Source organism: Perca flavescens, chromosome 16 (genome assembly GCF_004354835.1).
Source record: "Perca flavescens isolate YP-PL-M2 chromosome 16, PFLA_1.0, whole genome shotgun sequence".
NCBI classification, from domain to species: domain Eukaryota; kingdom Metazoa; phylum Chordata; class Actinopteri; order Perciformes; family Percidae; genus Perca; species Perca flavescens.
In genome coordinates, this window is record NC_041346.1 from 19,584,370 (window position 1) to 19,605,520 (window position 21,151).

The 21,151-nt window shown below is 39.5% G+C and overlaps 1 protein-coding gene across 1 annotated transcript in view; it reads right to left on the minus strand.

The window, feature by feature from the left end:
• Positions 1 to 21,151, minus strand: part of astn2 (astrotactin 2) — a 295,245-nt gene that overhangs the window by 63,580 nt on the left and 210,514 nt on the right. Inside the window, exons 19-21 of the mRNA XM_028602252.1 lie at positions 3,019 to 3,143; positions 1,737 to 1,841; positions 1,330 to 1,509 (exon numbers count right to left, since the gene is read on the minus strand). Of these exons, the coding sequence (XP_028458053.1) occupies positions 1,330 to 1,509; positions 1,737 to 1,841; positions 3,019 to 3,143 (410 nt within the window). The remainder of the gene's footprint in view (positions 1 to 1,329; positions 1,510 to 1,736; positions 1,842 to 3,018; positions 3,144 to 21,151) is intronic.

Below are 21,151 nucleotides of genomic sequence, written 5' to 3' on the forward strand. Positions count from 1 at the left end.
TAGTCAAAGCAAACCACCATAATTGGTGTAAGTAGCGCAGGGTGATGAGGACAAAAATAATAATGATGCTATAATGTAGGCTTTTGAAACCCACGATGAGTGTTATTTTCAAAAGCAAGAAGCTCCCTTTATAGCCTTGTCATGTCTTTAAGTCAGTGGTGGAAGTATTCAAATCCTTTACTTCAGTAAGAGTTGAAATACTACAATAATATATATATATATATATATATATATATATATATATATATATATATATATATATATACACACACACACCTACAGAGGCTTAGTCCTCGACTGCGGGTTCGATTCCGACCTGCGGCCCTTTGCTGCATGTCGTTCCCCCTCTCTCTCCCCTTTCATGTCTGTCCTATCTAATAAAGGCCTAAAATGGCACTAAAAATTCTTTAAAAAAAATTTAATTAAAATAATTAGCAGCTAAATATATACACAATACCCTCCAAAATTTAGCGAGTGGAGTAGATGTAAAGAGTAGCAAAAATGGAGATAACCTAGTAAAGCACAAGTAACACAGTTTTAAACTTACTCAAATACCTTCCACCACTGTTAGTGTACTACTGAATACAGCATTTTCTTTCAGGTCAACTTATGCATTCCAGACCAGAGGCATGCTCATCATTAAAACCACCTAGTTTAGAGATGTGTTCAATTACTCCTTTTAAGGGGGTGGGGGGCGGGTGTTCAATCCTGGCCTCCTTTACCTAAAATCAGTTTTTTCTTTCATCCTATAAGGTCAGCAAGTACATAACCATATGTATTTTGAAAGCGAGGTCTGAATCAATGGCACTGAATGGCTAAGCTGAAAATCAGCACTGGGATCATGAAAAAACAGGATTAAAAAAACACCATTTAAATGGAACAGTGCTGCAAGATGCTTTTGGGATGTTAAGTTACACTGATGCTTAATTCAATTCATGCAGCTTATGCTGCCTTTTAACCAGGAGGCGTATTCAGGCATGACAAAGTATTTAAAAATAACCTAGTTTAATTCATAGTCAGACAGAGTAACCCCCTTCCTGTTAATACTCTACTTCTGTTCACTGTGAATTGGTAATAGGTTGCTTCCTTTGATTTAGAAAAAGTTATTTTGTCTTGTTTACATTTGATTGTAGCCCAATCACTCCTGAAGTTATCACAATGTTTACCATTTCTCAAAACATGGTACTCACCTCCATATACACTTGTTAAAATGTTCAATGAAATGTCACATAAACCTCAATATATAGAATGTGAGGATGGCATCTCCATTCATTCCTCTAAAATTCAGCATGTATGCATTATTTCCTCCCTGTCTGTCAGCATGCTCACCTTTCTGGTACTGCAGCCAGAGCTGCTGCTGGGCCTTCTTGCTGGGGAAGTAGATGCTGCAGCTGAGCTCAGAGCCATACAGGGCCTCAGACACGTAGTGGCTGCCATATTGCTGGAGAAAAGCCAGCAGCTCCTCACGTGTGCTCTCCGCTGACAGTGTCTTCAGCACCTTAGAAAAACCTACCAGGTCAAGAAGGAGAGGCAGGAATGATGATTTTGTTAGAAGGATGGGTTGAATATTAAGGTCAGCCGTATGATGTGAATGGGTTGTCAAAATCAGAATCTATCAAGGGCAGACAGATACAAAAATAGAGAGATTGACTGACAATATGCAGAATTTACATCAAAGCTGTGTAGACAGTGATCAGTGTTAAGAAATCACAAGATCAGATTATTCAAACATTGACCTGTAGACAAGGTGATGGAGCTGAGTTTAACTTTGTACAGATTGCTGCGCACTCTCCATTGTTGAACCATAGGATAACCCACTGCCTCACTGAATTGAGCATCCCCTAAGAAAGACAGAAACAATGTAACAAGGAGACAAATTAAGAGATGCAAGAAAGACAACAAACACAACAATTTAAAACTAAATACAAAGCTCAGATTCATAAAGTGGACCTGCAATTCAAAATAAATGAATACATACATAAAATCCATCATTTCATTTGAACCATTTATTGCAGATCTACTGTATTGTTATCCATTACTGCTTTAACATCATTTATTATCACAGCCCATATCCCAGCTGCTCCCCGATCAATGGCAGATACTGTATATAGCGCATCTCCGATTGGATTGCTGACATTAGAAGTAGGAGCAATCTCGCCTTTCTCTGCAATTCGATTACCAAACTTTCACGCCAGTTTAGAACTAAAGCCACAAAAGTGAAGAGCAAGGGGAAAAAAATAAAATGCTTACGGGAACCTTGATCCTGTGCCTCTGGAAAACGTTTTACACCTGAGACATTCATGCACGGTGAAAAACGGGCAATTTAGTTTCTGTGTGTGTGTGTGTGTGTGTGTGTGTGTGTGTGTGTGTGTGTGTGTGTCTGTGTGTGTCCAATTCTGGTGAAAGCAGAACCCAAGTAAAAAATCTCAAGGGTCAGTGTGGATCAAATGCCAATTTATCTAATGGAGGGATTAGGGAACAGATGTGCAGTTGCAGGTTTCAAGCCAAATATCTAAGTGACTCTGTTCCCCCACAAGATGGGGTGGAACAGTCGAGGAAAGGATAAAACAGTGAAACGAGAGTTTACAAGGTCCAATACACACGTGTATGTGTGGGCATGTATATGCATAATACACGTGATAGCATTTTGAGATGGAGTTTGGGGTTTAACGACACAATGACAAAGGACTAGCCCATGTCTTTTAAAATGATCTTGCACCAACAAAAAAAGGATTTCGCAAATCAAATGTCACAAAATGGTTTTCTATTTAAAACATGTTGTCACTTCTCTCTGGACAAATGTCACATGACAGAGACATTACTGGGGTTTTTCACAGGCATAATTTGTTTAATATGCTGCTGTGTTCTTCTCTTCTTTAGAGAGTCATATTGATTGTAGTCAGTTCTGAATTCATTTGGTACGTGAATGGATCATAGAGAGATAATAGACCGATTACTCACAACAGGAGAGATATACATGGAAAAAAAGGCCATATCCCCAAACTCACACACCCTCACCTGTAAGCAGCTGCAGGTTGGGCAGGGGCTCGGACAAAACCCCTCGACATTGTTCCTCTACTGGTAAGGGGATGACCATGAGACCGTCGGCTAGCTGAGGAAAGTCCTTGATGAAGTTGTTGTCCCTGAAAAAGATAAATAGAAAGAAAGAAAGAAAGGAAAGGCAAAACATTTTGTTCCATTTAGTACCAAAAGGTAACAAATCGTAGTGACTACCAAGTACACACCTCTAGTCTATCTGAAGGTTGTGTTTAACAGTCAGGGGTGCAGCTACACATTCTGAACTGCATGAAAACAACTCAACAACAGTTCACAATAAATATCTATAGTCCTGACATGTTCCAGTGCCCCGTCCAGCTTCTGGCCTTCTAAATCATTCAGAGACAGGGATTTGGATATTTTTCTGTTTTTCCGTCTGGCAAGTTCTTCTGTGATAATGTTTTATTCACTGATATTTCTCCTCTGCTTCACAGAGGTTAGAATTAAGGTGCTAGGCTCATCGGTTGCTCATTATTATTGAGAAAATATTTAAACACATCAAGGTGTAGATGCTGTTTCTTGCCGTTACGGTAATCCGTTCCATCCACGAGTGACAGAAATGAAAGAATTCATCACTGGTTGTGTCAACATCAATAACATGGGTACAAAGCCAAAACGTGAGGGAGTGAGTGAGAGTGTGTGTGTGTGTGTGTGTGTGTGTGTGTGTGTGTGTGTGTGTGTGTGTGTGTGTGTGTGTGTGTGTGAGATGCTTGGCAGAAGAATAAAGAAAACAGCTGTGTCCCCGAGTTTGAGGGCAGGGGAGAGCTGCAAGCAAAGATAAGACAGACCCCCTAGAATCTCCTGGAAAGAATGGTAATGTGAAAGGAAGTGTGAGGGAAGGGTAGAAGTAGAAGACCCACATACTGTTTATTTCTAGTGAGAGGAAACAGTGATCACCCATAAATGCACACAGAGCTGATATGTTTGAATGGATACTCTAAACATGTTTCCAGCCTTTTTCACTTTCCCATCTATTTGTAGCCCTATGCTATATTACAGTGGCAATATAAATACCAGTAGTCTTGCAAGTAGAGAAAAAGTGCATGTTCCGCTCAATTTTTGTATAGTAGATGGACCGTTCTGGTTGATCCAAAGCAGTTGCAATTCATTTCCTGTCAAAAAGATGAGTTGTCTTGCTGCATTCTAAAGGCATGGCAAGCAGCAGCAACCTATTTCCCATAATCCACTTTTATGGGACCAAGACTCAGAGCATAACCTTGTCACAGAGACTCTTCTTCATATCAGTTTTTCATCCTGTTCCTCTCTTTCTTTCTAACTCTTTGAGTCCTCTAACCACAAAGCCTGTTAGACGCAATCACAGCCTTAGTGTTACAATGCACCGGTGGAAGGATTGACTCAAGGGTAGAGGATGAGAGGAGTGAGGGAGAGAAGAGGTGCTGTAAAAAGATTACTGTGGCTTATGGTCACAGAAAACATATTGATTGCTAAATTAAATCAGCCAGCTTCACGCCGAGGCTCAGAGAATCTTTGGTGGCATGTGGACCAAGATGATATGTAGCTTTATGGATTTTCAAGCCCAGATGTGGACTGTCCTTGACAGGAGTTCCCTTTTTTTTTAGCCACTTTGCTCACAACACCCATTCACATTGTAGAGTTAAAAGAGAGACAGTATAAAAGAATGTTCACAGCAGAGCTGCTCAAAAAGAAAACTGACAGATAAAAAAAAAAAAAGGAGTAAAGACTAGGGCCTCAGGTCTTCACAGTGTCTGAGTGCATATAAAAATCGTTAAATGTCCTTAACCTTCTCCTTCTTCTACCCTTGAGGAAAAAACATCTAAGGCAAGTGTAGATTGTTGGAGCATCTGTCCATTTTTGCACAGGTAAGTGGTGAGACATCAAATTCAGAAGAGTCAAAGTGTCAATCCTGAAGATTTCTGTTTCCATTGTCCTGTGAGACCACAGTTCCTTGGACTGTTTGTGCATGTGTTTGTGCGCGCGCGCGTGTGTGTGTGTGTGTGTGTGTGTGTATTTATGTACATTTTATGTGGCAGGAAGGGAGCTTGAAGCATCTATTCTGCCGACAGCTCATTAAAAGAGGAGACACTTATCTAGATCACTACAACCCAAACATACCAATGTGGTTAACGAGATGAGCCAGTTGCTTGTGTTTCAAGAAAGATCATCCAATCAGCTGGCCATGGCTAACTTATCTCACCTAGGAACAACAAATTGACATTTGACTTGCTTAACAAGCTGAAGCTTAACGAGCAGCAAACCTATAGAACTTCCTCAAGGTAGACATTTGACTTTTTTAATAAATATATATCATTAATAGTCACTGCATTCTTAGGTGCTCCAGGGACATGCTAATCTGTGTGCTAACCCAATGATATTGCTTACTGAGACTGAAATGGAATAGAGCCATTATTATTCATCATTATTAGTTACACCGGTGCTTTTCCTGCAAGCACATAGACATTTGCAGCATCCTCAGCCGTTTTGGTATTCTCCACAAAACAAGTTTCCTTTTTATTTTTAAAGAACTATACCAAAAAAAAATTGCAACTTATTTTGCAACTTTCACTGTCTCCCGCAACTTCATTGCAACAAACATCGCAACTTTTATCACAATTATTTTACAAAAGGTCCCGCAAAATGAGGCATTTTGGGTCGCAACAATCTAAAAAAAATCCCGCGAAATCCTGGAGGGACTGTATTTTACACACACTCACCTACACAGCCTGACCACACTTAACAATCTCCAAACCACCAGACCACACTTGCTGGGGCAATGTGAGCAAACTTGTGTATTTACTCATGTTTCATTCAGTACCAATGTGTGCTCATTAAGGGCAATGGACACTGGACTCCCTCCTGGCCAAACAGGCCTCCAATCCTACTTGAGTCTACAAGTGGCAAACGCTTCCCATTTAAATGTGAATCTCTAAAACACCAGATTTACAAATTGTATCTGGTGGTAAAAATATTCGAGGCCAGCTAATGCATATTTTAGATCCAACTCTTGTATTTCTCGTCTGCCTTTCTCTCATGTCTCTTCCTGCCCTCTGTGTATATTTCAATTCAAACCACAGTAAAGATACATCTGAATATTACAGCATACTGAGCATTTTGTGTATGTGTGTGTGTGTGTGTGTTTTACAGGCAGTCATCAATGTCAGTATTTCTATCTATATAGTGTTACAATTGTTCGCTGTTTATTTAGCCTAGTCCCCAGCGGTAACCCTTTTTTCATTTGCTCTCTGCATCCCTTCCGTTTCTTATTCATTATCCCAGCTACACTTGCTCTCTCCTCCAAATCACAGGCATTCTGGTGATAGGCACAGATAAGAGCTATGCTATCTACAAGTCAATTTAGTAAACTGTTTTTGTGCCTCTCTCTGTGTGTGTTTCAGTGTGTATCTGTCTAACTGAGTTTATAATAGGCATGAGGGCTATCTACAAGTCACCTAATTTCAAATCCCTGTGTCTGTTTGTGGCTGAGAACATGTGCTAATGCATAGGTTTGACCGAGTATATAACTGATATTGAGTGGTACTTATCTAAACATTGTCTGAGGTAATTGGCTCTTGTGCTGTTTTGTCCATGTAGAAACCTTATCCTCTCACAGCAGAACTGGTTGGACACATACTCACTACATTCTCAGTTCATTATCTACAACCTCAAGACTCATCTAGTCAACAAATAGGCTACTGGTGGTTTTCATTGGCATCTTCTATTGGAAAATGACACTGAGTTCCTTCATCACATTTTCCTTCACCTTACTGAATAGAAGAAGAACACACATGGCCTACCAGGAACCAAAATACCAATAATGTACATATCAGCTTTTGGCTGAACACTTTGGAACGCTGAAACCATAGCAGTATATAGACCATTTAGAGTGAACACTGATTCAACTACCAGTGACTAACTGTAGGTCTACTCTGCGGGTTTGAAACAGCACACTCTGGTATTCAGAAATCCAATCTTACAATTGTGGGACAGCCAACCCATCAGTTCAGAAAATGATTTATACGTGCATCAGTAGTTTTTAGATGACTGTACCTCTTGGCTTCGAACAGCTCCCCAAACAATGAGGAAACTGTTTCAGCAAACTGTAAGCCATGCAGGATGCTTATTTCCACTAATTTAAAAGCTGCCTTTGTGGACTGATGCAAGCAGTCAACAAAACAAACAAAGACTGAATAATTCCTAGGGGAAACTAGTATTGAATATACATAAACCTGGTGCCAAGCTTGCAAAGGCTATATTCTGATTATCAGAGTCACTGTTCTGGCTCACCTACTAATTGAGCATGTGCAACCTTCAAAGGTCAAGGCTGAACAAGGAAGTAGCTCTTGAAAGAGTAAAAGACATTAACAGAAGACAGTTTGGACAATAATGTTAATGTTCATGTGCGTCTTCACTTGCAAAATAAACAGTTTACAGTAGATATCTGCATTAAACTGAATTTGTGTGCAATGTGTCATGAAACATTGTTATGATGCCATATCTCAGCAATTAACACTGCAATTAAAATCTTGAAAATTACTGAAAATATGACAAAGAATAACGTGAGCATCTTGAGCAGAAACTCTATAGAACCATCCATTAAATAAATAATGTGATGTCAAACAAAAAACTAATATGTTTGAGTTGAGGTTATGCATCTTAAGTTAAAAGTAAGGATCCAATGAGGCTTAGTTTTAAGCAACTAGAATAAGGTTTTATATAAAAACACAATTGCTAACAAGCTAAACTTTAATATAGATATAAGTAAGCAATTGTGAACCAAGGTTGGTGGAGTTGAAGGCCTAATATTTCCCCATCCAAATTTTAATGTGAGTCTATTAATTTGTAATAGTCATGCTCCGTTTACACAATCCTGTCAAATGATCCAGCACTGAACTGCATCCTGCCACACTTTAGTGACCACTTACAGCATAACACTGGAGTGCAGAAGTTATGACACTGTGTAAAATCAGAGATTCTGCACTTTCAGTAATGACGAATAAATAACTAACTGAATGATAGGAAAAGCAGAAAAAGAACAATCATGACCTTCACCACTAGAGGCTGCTCTTTCTCTGTGCCAGAGAAAAGACTTATGGCATCAGGACCCGGGCCAGGGACATCAGTGTTTCTGTGTGTTTATGTCACTGAACTTCATGTGCAGCCTGCAGGGTTCTGTTGTTTTTGCTCTGTTGGACTCAAAGGAAAAAACAAACAAATTTGGTGTGTTGGACTGCGCTAACTGGTTTAAAGCTTGTTTGTGGGATAGTCCTGAATGTAAAGAGAAAATGTTAAATCATTAACTGCAAAACATGTTGATCCCTCAGCAATTATGTTCAGTTAATACACAGGAGCGCACATAATAATTACATTATGCAGTACCAACAACAACACATGTCTAGCTGATGTGTGTTTGATGCAGCATATGAGGGGTCAGGTTGGGCACAGAGCTGGAGTTCGGAGGTGAGCTGGAGGCAGAAGAGAGAGTTTCCAGAATCTGTCAGATAGGAAGTGATTTGCAGTAGTGACTGAGGTGGAAAGATTACTTCTCCACTGGGATGCCAGAGGAGAGAAGAAGTCCAACCTGTGGAGGGGTTGAAAAGTCAGGACAGGTTAGAGCGATGGCCAGTTTACCACAGAGAAGGGAGGGACAGTGAGGCAGAAGCTGCTGAGTGTGAAACTGTGGGGTTGAATCATGATCTGGTGACATGGGAGGTGCTGTGCCCTTGGTAGCCTTGTAGGCTAACAACAGCACTTTGAACTGTAAGTGAGCAGCCACTGGGTGCCAGTGCAGTGTGGGGTTATGTTGGAGAATTTATGGAGGCTGAAGACAAACAGGGCTGCAGCATTCTGGGTAAGTTGAAAGGGTGTCAGAGTGGATGCACAGACCAAGACAAAGATGCTTTCGCTTGAAATATAGAGGGAGATCATGTCTTGCTGGATTGACAAGACAAACATTTTTTTCTGAGGGATGTCAATCTTTCAAAAACAGTGTTGCCATTAACCAGATCAAGTGACTGGAAGTAGAAGAAATCAGCTGAACAAAAAAAGTGTAAATCACTGTGTAAATTATGCTGACAAAAGCTGCCTCGCTGAATAGCCAACACATGAAAATAAAAGGAAAATTTATGAGAAAAGCACTCTACAATGCTACATCTCCTGCTACATCTATCTAGTTTTTAAAGATACCATGGAACCGCTGCAAGTGGATAATACCTGTACTGCTCATGTGGTGTGCATTCATCAGTGGTCTCATCCCAATCTTCTCCTTCCACATACACAAGAGAGCCGGAAAACAACCAACAGAAAATGTGACATCCAGCATGACACAGCTTGTTTGTAATTTCTATGGCTGCCATGCTGTTTGGATTCATCCCTAAATGGGATAATTACCCAGCATTTGAAAGAGAAGCGTGCAACAAAAGGCAGCATAGAGGAAAGAAAGGGCCCTGTTGAAAACAGTTGTCTCTACCACAAAATATACACAATATGCAAAAATGAAAACGGAGCCTAGGATGTTCACTTGAGTTTGAATCCAAAGTTATTGTTATTCAGCATCATGCAAAGGCAAACTGGCTATGTGGAATATGCAGGCTGTGTAATAATGTCAAATATCTCAAAATGCCTTTGAAATTTGCCAAAAGTTTATAGTCAGCAGTTACGGTTCACCACAAATGACTCCATTAACTGCCCATGCAGACAGTTTGTACTTTTATTAGCCCTGGTTTTTAGACATCTGTCTCTGAGATTGCTGTCCATGACCCATGAAGGTGAATTTAATTTAATTTGTGTCAAAAACAAAAAAACTTTAAATATTACTTTACCTCATAACCTGTGGATAGCTTTTGATGGAATAATACAGAAAAAGTAGTCCCTGTGAAAAACTGTGTTGCTGTTTTTGCTCACAATTTGGTTGAACTGACCGTTTAATAATTAAAGGAAGATAAAATTTCAAATGTAAGACATTCACATTTATTATGAAATTAATGTATTCAAATTATACACAACGCCATATAATCTCTGAATTAAACATTTAAGGTCCATCACGTTATCAATCAATCCAACTGGCTCTCCTCCTGTTGTTTCCCACCTTTACTTTAAAAATGTTGCCACACTTGCCCTTGAGAACTTGCTACCAATTTGTTGAACGGCACAATCAAAGATGTATGAGAGCTGGGATGTGTAGCCGATCCAATTGTATGTAATATGCTTAATAGCTGTAATATCTGTTATTTGAATAAACGCTTGGTGCAAGTCGGGCCTTGTCAGATGAGTCATAACAAAGATAAAGCACCCGGTGTCACCCAGGGCACAGGCCCCAGATGAAGAATTAAAGAGTTATTAAAGGACAGCATCTGAAAACAGGCTAATTCGCAGCGTAATAAAACAATCAGAGATGTTTACCTTGAGACTTGTGTTACAATCTCTCATTATATCTGCAGCCACTGCTCAGTTGATAAATGATTCCACTTAGAGGAGGAGATCTGGTGACTTCTCATGGCCACTATTGATTAGGCTTGGAAGACGATGCTGTCAATGAAACAGCCTCTGATGGAGAGCACACTGTGGAGTTGGTGTCCATGTACAAGAGTGATTGTGTGCATGCGCCTTTGGGTTTGTATGTGAGCTTCGCTGTAGACAATTGACAAATTTCTAAGTAGCATGATGTTGCCGGGCCAATCAAAATCAGTAGTCATTACTGTGGTCCCTGTCAGATATGTACTGTAGCATGTTTCACACAGAATCTAATTCAGCCACTACTCATTTGAATTTGAAATATGACTCAGTGCAGGGACACAGAGACACGTTGAGTGGAATGATATGAAAAGCTTTACAAGTGTAACTCATTGTTTTTGTCACTCTCTACCCTACACACGCACACGCACCATTAAACCTCACTTTTATTCCCCTGGGTCGTGCATACAATTGAAATACAAAGAGTGTTTTTTTATACCTTTTTTATACCTTGATATCTCTGTTGGCCTGCCTGAGGAAATTGTAGAAATGAACTCTGGTGGCTGGGAGCATTACCATTGAGATGAAGCTTAGTAATGCAGAGTGAGGGGGCATGCAGGCCAGCTAGCTGCAGAGCTGATTAGAGCCATTGCTTTTCTACTTTTTATTACTCCACTTGCCCTTTCTTACTTTCTCCAAACCCCCCATTTGTGTCCTAACAAACTTTTGTGTCTCTCCACCGCCCCCCTCCCTTTCTCTCTCTGTCTCCCTCGTTCTCTTATTGGCTCACACACAGACACCCCAGTGTTACGTTGAGCCCTTTACCAGCAGTTAAAAACTCTGATCCTGACAGACTCTCATGTCATCACATTGAAAGCTGAGCAGCACTTCCGAGAATTTGATAGAGGACAACAGACTACACAACTGGAGGTTACCTTTCCTTACTTGGCACAGCAATTTGACCATCTTCTATTCTGACAAATAAAGATAACTTAATAGGCAGTCAAAAGACTCAAACAAGTCATCCTTTTTTCTGTCTTCTTGATAAAGACAATAGAATAAACTGCCTTTAGCTCTTCAAATTGTGCACTGCCAGAATGGCGATTGTGGACTGAGAAATTCACAACTGGGAGTCTTTGCCCAATAACACAAACATAAAACAAGAACTAGCTCTGAAGCTTGAATAGAAGACCTTGGTGTATTTATATGGGTTTGTATCTTTGTATACAAGCATCCACTAAAGCAAACATCCTTCATCTACCAAAATAAAGACCACTTTTATCAAGGCCTGGTATATTTTCTGCTTCCCTGATACACGAAAGATACATTTAAGAGTCTCATCACACTTTTCCCCCAGCCCCATCGTCTTGTATTTGATCAGCAGTAATGGGCCAAGACGGTGAGGAAGTCTTTGTATTCTTTCATTTTACAGTGTAATTACAGAGTGATGTGACTGACATGAAGGTGTGATTAAATGTTATTATGTTATCTGGTATTCTGTCCATCAATGTGCCGAGCATTTTCTTGTAGTCCCATGCAGGCTCTGAAAAACACCTCACAGAGGTGGTAATTAGCTGCCTTATAGCGTGTATGGCCTTGCAAAGGTGAGTGTGGGCGAATACTCAATGTAGCAAACGTCGTATAGTTGAATAAAACTGAGAAATGGCTTGAAGCTGGCATCTATTTACAAATTGATATTTATGAATAATTTATGAATGGTGCATTTACAGCACATAGAAAAGCAGGGCGTAGTGATAGGGAGAGAAGGATGTGGAAGGGGAAGAGTTAAGACATATTAGTCCAGAGGGGATACAAAATTACAAGTGCTGCCACCCTGCAGTTCCCTGCTGCAGCAGCAGTTCATTAATCAATACTAAAAACATCTAGCCAGTAATTTTGGATTTAGCCCTGGTCCACAAATTACTCCATGCAGTTTTCCTTCAGTGAAAGAGGGAGGCAGCTAAAGCCATTTTGGACTGTGAAGCAACTCCCTCCAGTCTACTATTGATTTACTGGCTGCTGCTGCACATGCAAGTGATTTTATCAGTCTAGCACGAGTGCACAGCAGCCTCACCAGCTATGCTAATTAAAAACCAAAAAGCATTGTCATTGTTTCTGATTGTAAAACCTATGTGAAATAGAAAATTTAGAACTTTATAAGGTGAAAGTTGGATTGAGAGTGATTTTTCTTTACAAAAAAAAACAGAATAAATTGAAAACGCAGTCTAAGTGGAGAAATGAAGAGAGTGTTTAATCAATATCAAATACACTTTAATTTTAATGATGAATTGGCCCTTGAGTTGAACAAGATGAGGGAAAAGGGTGAAAGTACTTTAGCAAGACCACAGGTGGCAAACACTTAAAAAAATAAAAACTGCAACGGTTTGGAGAACATTTTAGAGAACACCTCGGCTCTCTATGGGGAGTAACACAACTAGTTGTAAAGTTGCACTGTGTACAGAACCCACTCTTATAATTGCCTTTCAGAATGAGGACCACATTCTGGAAAAATGGGTATTTCTCCAGATCGTGTGCTGTCTTTTTTCAAAAAACATGACATACCTTTTAATCAAAGCAAAGTGTTTTTTTAATGTATGGAATAGAATGAGCTTGCATATAAACAAGGGCTGTCAGTCTTTAACAAGTTAGTAGCATGATCCTTGCCTTATCTTGTTATCAAAATGTCTAAAAAACTTGTTGTTTTAAAAAGGTACAATACATAATACATTTCAAATGATCATGACATTAATTCACAAATGTATCCAATTCCAATAAAACACTTTCTTGGGCCAAGAATGTCAAGATGACATCATCCACAAATACTGATAGTGGGATTTATCTCCATGCAGTCTTTTAATATGACTGTTTATCAAACTAAGTATGCCTACCAAAGTGCTTGGGAAACACATGCTTAGCCCCTATGATCAGCAAAGAGAATGACATTTTGTGTGAGGTCTTAATAGCTATGTGTACTTTGGTTGACTGGTTATGGGTACTTTATCTACTTGTCATGGAAAAATCAATACAAATGATTTTCTTAAAGGACAAATGCCAACAGGCAGCAGGTGATCCACACCAGGCAAGCTAATATTTGCTGTCAATATACTGTATACTGTAAATGTTAACACACGGTGGTAATTGTTTGACCTGCCAAAGATCCATCATGGATTGAAACATTGCTGTTTGTTGTTAAATAAAGATGTGAAATGAGTTTTGGTACACAGTTTAAGCTGCCTTGTTTTCATTCACTGTCCTGTGTGGTTTAACTAGACCTATGTCTGACTACTGCCTCACAGTCCAGCATGCTTAAAAAGATTCATTTACTGCCCCACTGCTATCTGTGTTTTTCCTTGTTTGCATTTCTCTCACAGTTACTCTTTCCACAAGTCTTGCTCTCTAACTTTTGCTCAGCTTTGCTTTTTTGGTTTAGCCTTTTCTTTTTCCATTTATTTTCCTTCTCAACCCTTATCGCTGCCTCAACCAATCCACCTCTCTCTCTCTCTCTCTCTCTCTCTCTCTCTCTCTCTCTCTCTCTCTCTCTCTCTCTCTCTCTCTCTCTCTCTCTCTCTCCAGTCAAACAGCAGGTAGTCAGCTTTGAGCCTCTCTGACATTCGCTGATATTAGGCTAGGGTCTATTAGGTCCTGCCTTGCCATGTGAGTTATTGAGCAGAGAGCGACTGCCTCAGGAGTGATCACACTCATGCATGTGCACTGACTCACACCAACAAACACATACCCACACAAAGGTAAACACAAACCCACAGGTAAGTCTGAGCACACACACGCAAAGCCTCCATAATCTCCCAAACATGCTCATCTTATGTCTACTAAGTCACAAAAATGGTGGAATCACTGAGGTTTTAAGAGCCTCCACTTCCACATGCTCTGTAAATTAATTGATCAAATATGCAACACTCAACAATGTTACAGTAAAATGTTTTCATTTGGCAGATGCTTTTTGTCCAAAGCAACGTACAATCCAAGGCTACATTTTCATTGCTACATTTTGGTTTTTAAGCAAAAAGTGATCTCCATGCACACATGTTTGTTTTTTTAGCTCCAATAGAAGAACTAATCTCCATTTAAACTAACACCCCCAAACTGCATATCTCATAAACATTTCGTATACTGGGCATGCACGTGCCGGGGTAAACAGGAGGCAGCATGTATACTCCGCCCATGGTAGCTGCCATGGTAATGTTAAAAATGAGAATTTCTCCGGTTTAGGGGCTCTGAAACGCCAGAGCAGTGTGAATGCAAGGTGTAAAGGTAGCAAAAGATATTCTTTTTTTAAACCAAAACATAGCAAGCCCAAGCCACAGTAGATTAAGCAGAAGCCTTCCATAATGACTACCTCAAAACTCCGTTCCACATTCCACCTGACACAATTGCCACGAGCTTGCAGGTGCATGAAGTACCATATAAGTGCCTAACAAATGACATTTTCTTAGTTTTTTTTTTGCATTTCCCAAAAACAATTAGGACAGTTATATATCTGAAGTCGTCGGCATCAAAGGAAATCAAGACGTTTGTCAGCAACTGTCAGCAAAAACACAAGAAAAAGTAAAGAGCCTCTTTGCTGTGTATTAGAAGGGATAAAAACAGACAAGAAAGCAATCAAATATATTAAAGGGGGGACTCCAGCATTGTATTGCACTTCAAGTTTGTTATAAGTAGAGACTAGCAAACACTTTGTGGAAGCTTATCCAGATCCAGATAAAGAATAACGTTGGATGAAGACTATATAATAGATCAATATTGATGCAGCAGACTTTTAGACCCCATTTACACCCAATATTAACATACAATCTGTAGCAGGATATGCTGCTGTATCTGGACAATGTCATCTTATTATGGGGCTTTGGATTTTCAATTTGGTCTTAATAAGCTTGATGTAGCTGTATAGGTTCTACTTGTTTTACTTCACCAAGGAAGGGGTTGTCTGTATCTTTCTCCGAGGCTGCACTAAAGATAGTGGGAAGAAGCTATCATGTATGTGGTCAGACTGTCTCGATTGCATTAACACCTGGCTGAGATCCAACCACCTCCACATGTGGTCAGGTCCGTCCAGTAGCATTCCTATCACGATACATTCTCTACATTTACAGCTGCATTAACAACTTTTCTCCACTTCTAGATGATATCCAGATACAGGATACAGTACATGCAGGTGTAAGAGGGGTCTTAGTCAAAGTGTGGGTCAATGTTAGATCCTCAACAAGTCCTTCAAACCATACAACAATATAGGTTGTTTATTCCTACCCTCTAAAAGAAATATAACCCACAAGAGTTTTCCATCACCATATCTAAACCAGAGAATGTAAAGGTCATGTTTTTTTTTTTACATATTATTAACATTGTGAAAAGGTCACTGTTAGGTTTTAGCAAAGATATACCTAAAGATAGCACATTACATACTGCGCCAATGGTATGAAACGGTACACACTTGCTGTCTCCCAAAGGGGCATGGCCTCGTTTAAAAGTGTAGTGAACGTTGTGTGGATTGATGAAAAGTTATATTTGAATCATTTATTAATATTTTCTTTTGCTAACTATAGATATTTACACAGTTAACAGCCATATTTAGCATTACGAACATTAGTTTTGTTAGGGCGTTGATGAACGTTAGCTGACGTTGAGCTTATCTGTATTGTCAGATCTCGTGTGAGTTCATTACCTGAGACAGAAACAAGTCTCCAACAAAGTAAATTTTCTCCTGATGTGTCTGTCTGAAAAATACCATTTTAGTGTCCATGTTCTGGAGATATGCGGCTTGTGAAAAATGGGTCCAAATCCAGTTTTACTTGACTATGGGACAAAAGAATCCGTCACAATCTGTGTTCATGTTCACTTCTCCCATTGGAATCAATACACTCAGGACCTGCCTCTAGTCTCCTAAAGAGACATGGCAGTGGTGTAGCTAATGTGCCACAGATACAGGAAATTACTCCTCCCGTCGTAGTTCTAAACTGTCTCTGGTTTTAGGCACTAAAACTAGTCATGGTTTGGATTAAAATCAGTACATTTGTTACTTCACTTCTGGTTAGGCATGTGACACAAAACTTGATGTAGTTCTGTTGTTCCGTTTGTTCCGTACTCTCCCTTTACTTTTATTATCGAATGGGAAAGGAACCCTGTGTTATCTCAGCTATAGAAAACTCCATCCAGAGCCACTCCATCTGTTTTTGCAGGTTGAGGAGTACTAGTAAACAACCATTCATTGGCCCTTTAAACTGTACCCACTACAGTGAATTAGTAAATATTGTCGTAATTTTCAGTGTTTCAGGGTGGGGTGGATTAATTAATTTAACATACTGTAGGTATAAACCAATGCAACATTATTATCGGAGTATCTGAATAACCATTGGTGCGTCAATGCCATCATGTCCTTGCAAAGTTTTGATTTTAACCCAGAAACACACACAAACCTCTCCCACACATCCACACACATGCATAGGAAATAATAAAAAGGTAAACACTAAATTCAATGTTGGGAGCCTAAAAAAAAGAAGGAGCATATTTTAGGAAAGAATTAATAAGGTTCTTCTCATACACCTTGAGCAGCTTAACCCTTCATCTCAACATTCTGGCTCACTGTCTCATGGCTACTCACTATGTGGGAAGAAATTGCCTTATAATGTTTGTTGACTACCCAGTAAAACCTACCGTGTGTGCACCAAGGAGATAATTACATGGAAATATTGTTGTATTTGTGCCTGTGAGCCTTGTGGGCTGCCAGATCCACAGAGTGCCTATCAAAAAACGGGTTTTGTCTCTTTTCTCCCTTACTGTATCTTATCCTTTTTGTGAAAAGTATCTTCGGCATCATAGTGACAAGATTGGCAGCTTCACCTTCACAAAGCAGGTGAAGCTTCTTTTTCTTCTCCCTCTCAACCACTGCTTCTCATTCGTTCACAGTCGTTCACTGTGGTAAAATCTTGCCATGCAAAGGTTTGGAGGGAAGGGAAACACTGCCTGTCTATGAAAAGATAAACATGTAAGCTTGACTCAAACAGGATTGATGTCTCAGTGTGCTGTGTGTAATAAAATATTTATCCTAAGCAACTTCACTCAATTTTGTTTTTAAATTTACAGTATATGTCATTATAATTATACAGTAACTGTCATATGTAAATACATAACAGGGCCGTTTTTCATGATGGCATTACAGCAAACTATGTGTTAGATAGGAATACAATTATCATAATTATCGAGTCCGGGTAGGGTTCTGTCTTATTGCAGGTAGTCTCAGGTCCCTGTGCCAATATGTCAGATATCCAAGAGGATCAAAGCAGACTCACTATCAGCTCTGATCATGTGGTGATTGCAGGAAAAGAAGTGAGACAGAGAGTGTGAGCAGTTAAGTGCAGGGAAAGATGATACAGCTGCAGCTTGTTAGGTGGTGGTGTGTCATGATGCTTTCTCTTTGTTAGGGTCTATTTAGGATGAATTATTTATATACTTTTTGGATCAGGTCCCCTTTAAAATAAAATATTTATGCATGCTGGGTTCAGTTTTCCAATAAGCTTATTCCAAATCAGGTCCAAAGACTTCTGCTGTGGTCATTTAAAAGTTCAAAATTGCGTAACCTGGGCAGAAGCAGCTTTTTGTGTTTGTTCCTCAACTACATTCTTCAAATTGCTAAGTACTACTCCGTGCATCAGTGTGTCCTGTGTACTGTATGTATCTGGTTATTTGTCTCTCTCCAAAGAATGGCCATTACTGAATGCTGCCTGCCTGCAATTTCCCCTGTTACAACCCCATATAGTGCATGCCATATATGTGCACAGTAATTGTGTATGTGTGGTAGTACATTTGACAGGGCCAAAAGTGTACTATTCAGACTGACTACCATTATTACAGCCCGTCACCCTTCACCTATCCACATCCTCTACTCTCCCCACCTATTTATTTGGTTTGTGAGTGAGTGAGTGAGTGAGTGAGTGAGTGAGTGAGTGAGTGCGTGCGGGCATGTGTCCACATGCCTCAATGAGTGGCAGAATGTTATTACTGTACATATAAAAGCACAAATGACTACCTCAAACACGGACTATAAACAAAAGGATTGGACTGCTTTTAAATACCTGAAGCATTGCTGTCAGAAAAACAAAAAACAAAAAATGATAGCTTGTAATTTGCCTTCATCTGCTGTCAGCTTACTATTGGTCTGCTCAAAGAAAGACAATTTTAACATAAAAAAGATAACTACAGATACATTCTTTGTTGGGTAGACTCTTTTTTCATATCTTTACATAGCGACATAGCGATCACATTGTAATGGAATTGTTCTCAGCCGTATCGTTCACATTAATACATGTAACTTTATCACACAAACGCATGCTTGCATAACATTGCATTATAAACAGCAATTTGCAAAATTCATTCCCCTGGTCTGCTTCAAGGCGCTGAGCAAAGTGAGATCAATTTAAAACAAAATGTATGCAACATCATAGATACAATTTTATATTAAAACACTACCTGTGATGCCGTGAGTTCCATCATACAATTCATCTTAATCATCTAATATTTCACTTTCAGCTGCTGACACAAGGGAAAAGTGTGATAAGAGAGAGAACCAGTAGACAGTGGAGATGAGAGAATGAAAAGGGTCCAGGGCTGTGTGATATGACAAGCATCTCCATATCAAAGACGGCACGGAGGAACGTGGAGAAAATGATGAGAATAAAAACTGTAACATATTGCTATAAATATATATAATGTTTGTACCTACTGAGTGCAATGTAGAATCCTATGGGAGCAAGTCATTCAGAGGACAAAACTATCGTTCTTTTGACAAAAGACACAGTGGATTTGATAAGCAGAAGGAGTACCTTGGAGAGATGACATGCAGTAATACTGTTTAATAAGAGGCATAAGGAGTCAAGTATAATACTCCTGTGTGTTTAGCTTGTCTGGTTAGACTTAAGAGTGATGAATAGCTCAGGAAAATGTGACTTTCGAAATGTTAAGTGAAATAAATGTGATCAAGCCCATAATACAAAGATGGAAACACAATGGTGATGCATACAAAATACCTCCTGGTGAGCAATAGAAAAAGCTTTTTCCCAATTTGGCATTCAGTTCAATCATGGATTCAGAGAGTAACTTTTCTTTCTCCCTCTCTTCCTTTCTTTTGCCTGCCCTCTCTAATAACTGCTGAACTGGGTGCAGTGGTTTGGTTTGCATAAATGCTTTTTGCACTTCGTTTCAGATGCACTCTGCACCTACAGACACGTGTTATTTATCCAAAGAGGCACATCAGCCGGGAAGTGCACTTCGCCTGTCATCTGCCTGTAATCAGTGAAGTGTGCCTCCAACTGCAGGGAACACGTTAAGTGCGACAAAGTATGTATCCGGCAATTAGCATGAACATTTTTCTAGCTTCCAGGAGCAGGTGCAAATTGCACAGGTGTAATACAAAGAAGGTTGAGATGGGGAAGAGAAAATTGAGTTTGTCGTCTGCATTTTACAGAAATCTCACAGAAAACTTAGTGTAAGTGCACCACAAAAACAGATGCAAGGCAGCAGCACTGATTTTCCTTCTTCGGAAGATAAATAGCCACAATAGCTGACCAATTTATAAACCTATACAAAGGGTGGATGGAGAGCTGTAGCTGAGTAGTCATTAAAATTCAACTTGGTGTTAAGTGAGTGGAAGTAGTGCCCTTCTGATAAGTTATTTATTGAGTGCATTTGACTGCAGTTACCTAGAGACTGTAGGGAGACAAATCTTTCTAGAAAGATTATTAGCCCTATTAAAATTGTATGAGAAGTCTAACAGATGAACAAATACATTTTCTCAGACAGAGCGAAATTGTGGCAAAGTAAATGTGTCATCTTGTTGAGTATTTCTTTTGCAGCATCACTGCATTTTGATGTAGATTGGTGATATATACTGTACGACCAATGCAATGCATCTTTTGAGTTGTGATACACAATGTATGTCGGTCACAGAGCAAAAATTAAACTTCTGGTTAGTAATTGACACAATTTATAATGAAACAAAAGAACAGGCGTGCTCAAAACGATAGTCTTTTGAATCTACCGGGTGCCAACAAAATCCTACAACTAGCAGAATAGTTGTTTATAGAATAGTTGTGGAGTTGTTTTGGAGTTGTTTTCCTTGTTGTTTTACTTGCATACTCACATGCTTACATGAGTAGAAGCTGACAACTTAATTTGCTAGTTGCACTATTTATAATTTCCATGCATATGTTTTGAACTGAGGATCTTGCAGCAAAAGGAGAAGTAATTTGGAAAAGTATAGATGGGACCAGAGAGATGTTGTGTTCCTCTGGGGCAGGACCGAGACCTTGCTAAATGGTTCTAGGCTCGACCAAAGCCGGACAATCACCAAAATGCTATAGAAAAGTTAAAGTACCTAACTGTTTTTTTGCCCTCTATTTTACTGACTGAAGTATTCTTGTTTTTAGGGTAACTTTTTAAGCAAAACGTGTTGAAAACGGCAAAAGCCAAAACATATCCGTCAAACAATGACATTAACAAATTTTTTGTCCCAGCGTGCCACATCTATGTACTTTTCCCCCATAAAAAGATGCTCAGAACTTTCATTGCTTGTCTAGTGTGTCTCAGAGCCGCCAAGGTGTTTGACTAGTGTAAACCTGTCATGTGTATATTATCCCGACGGAGTCCTGGCTTGAGTGCA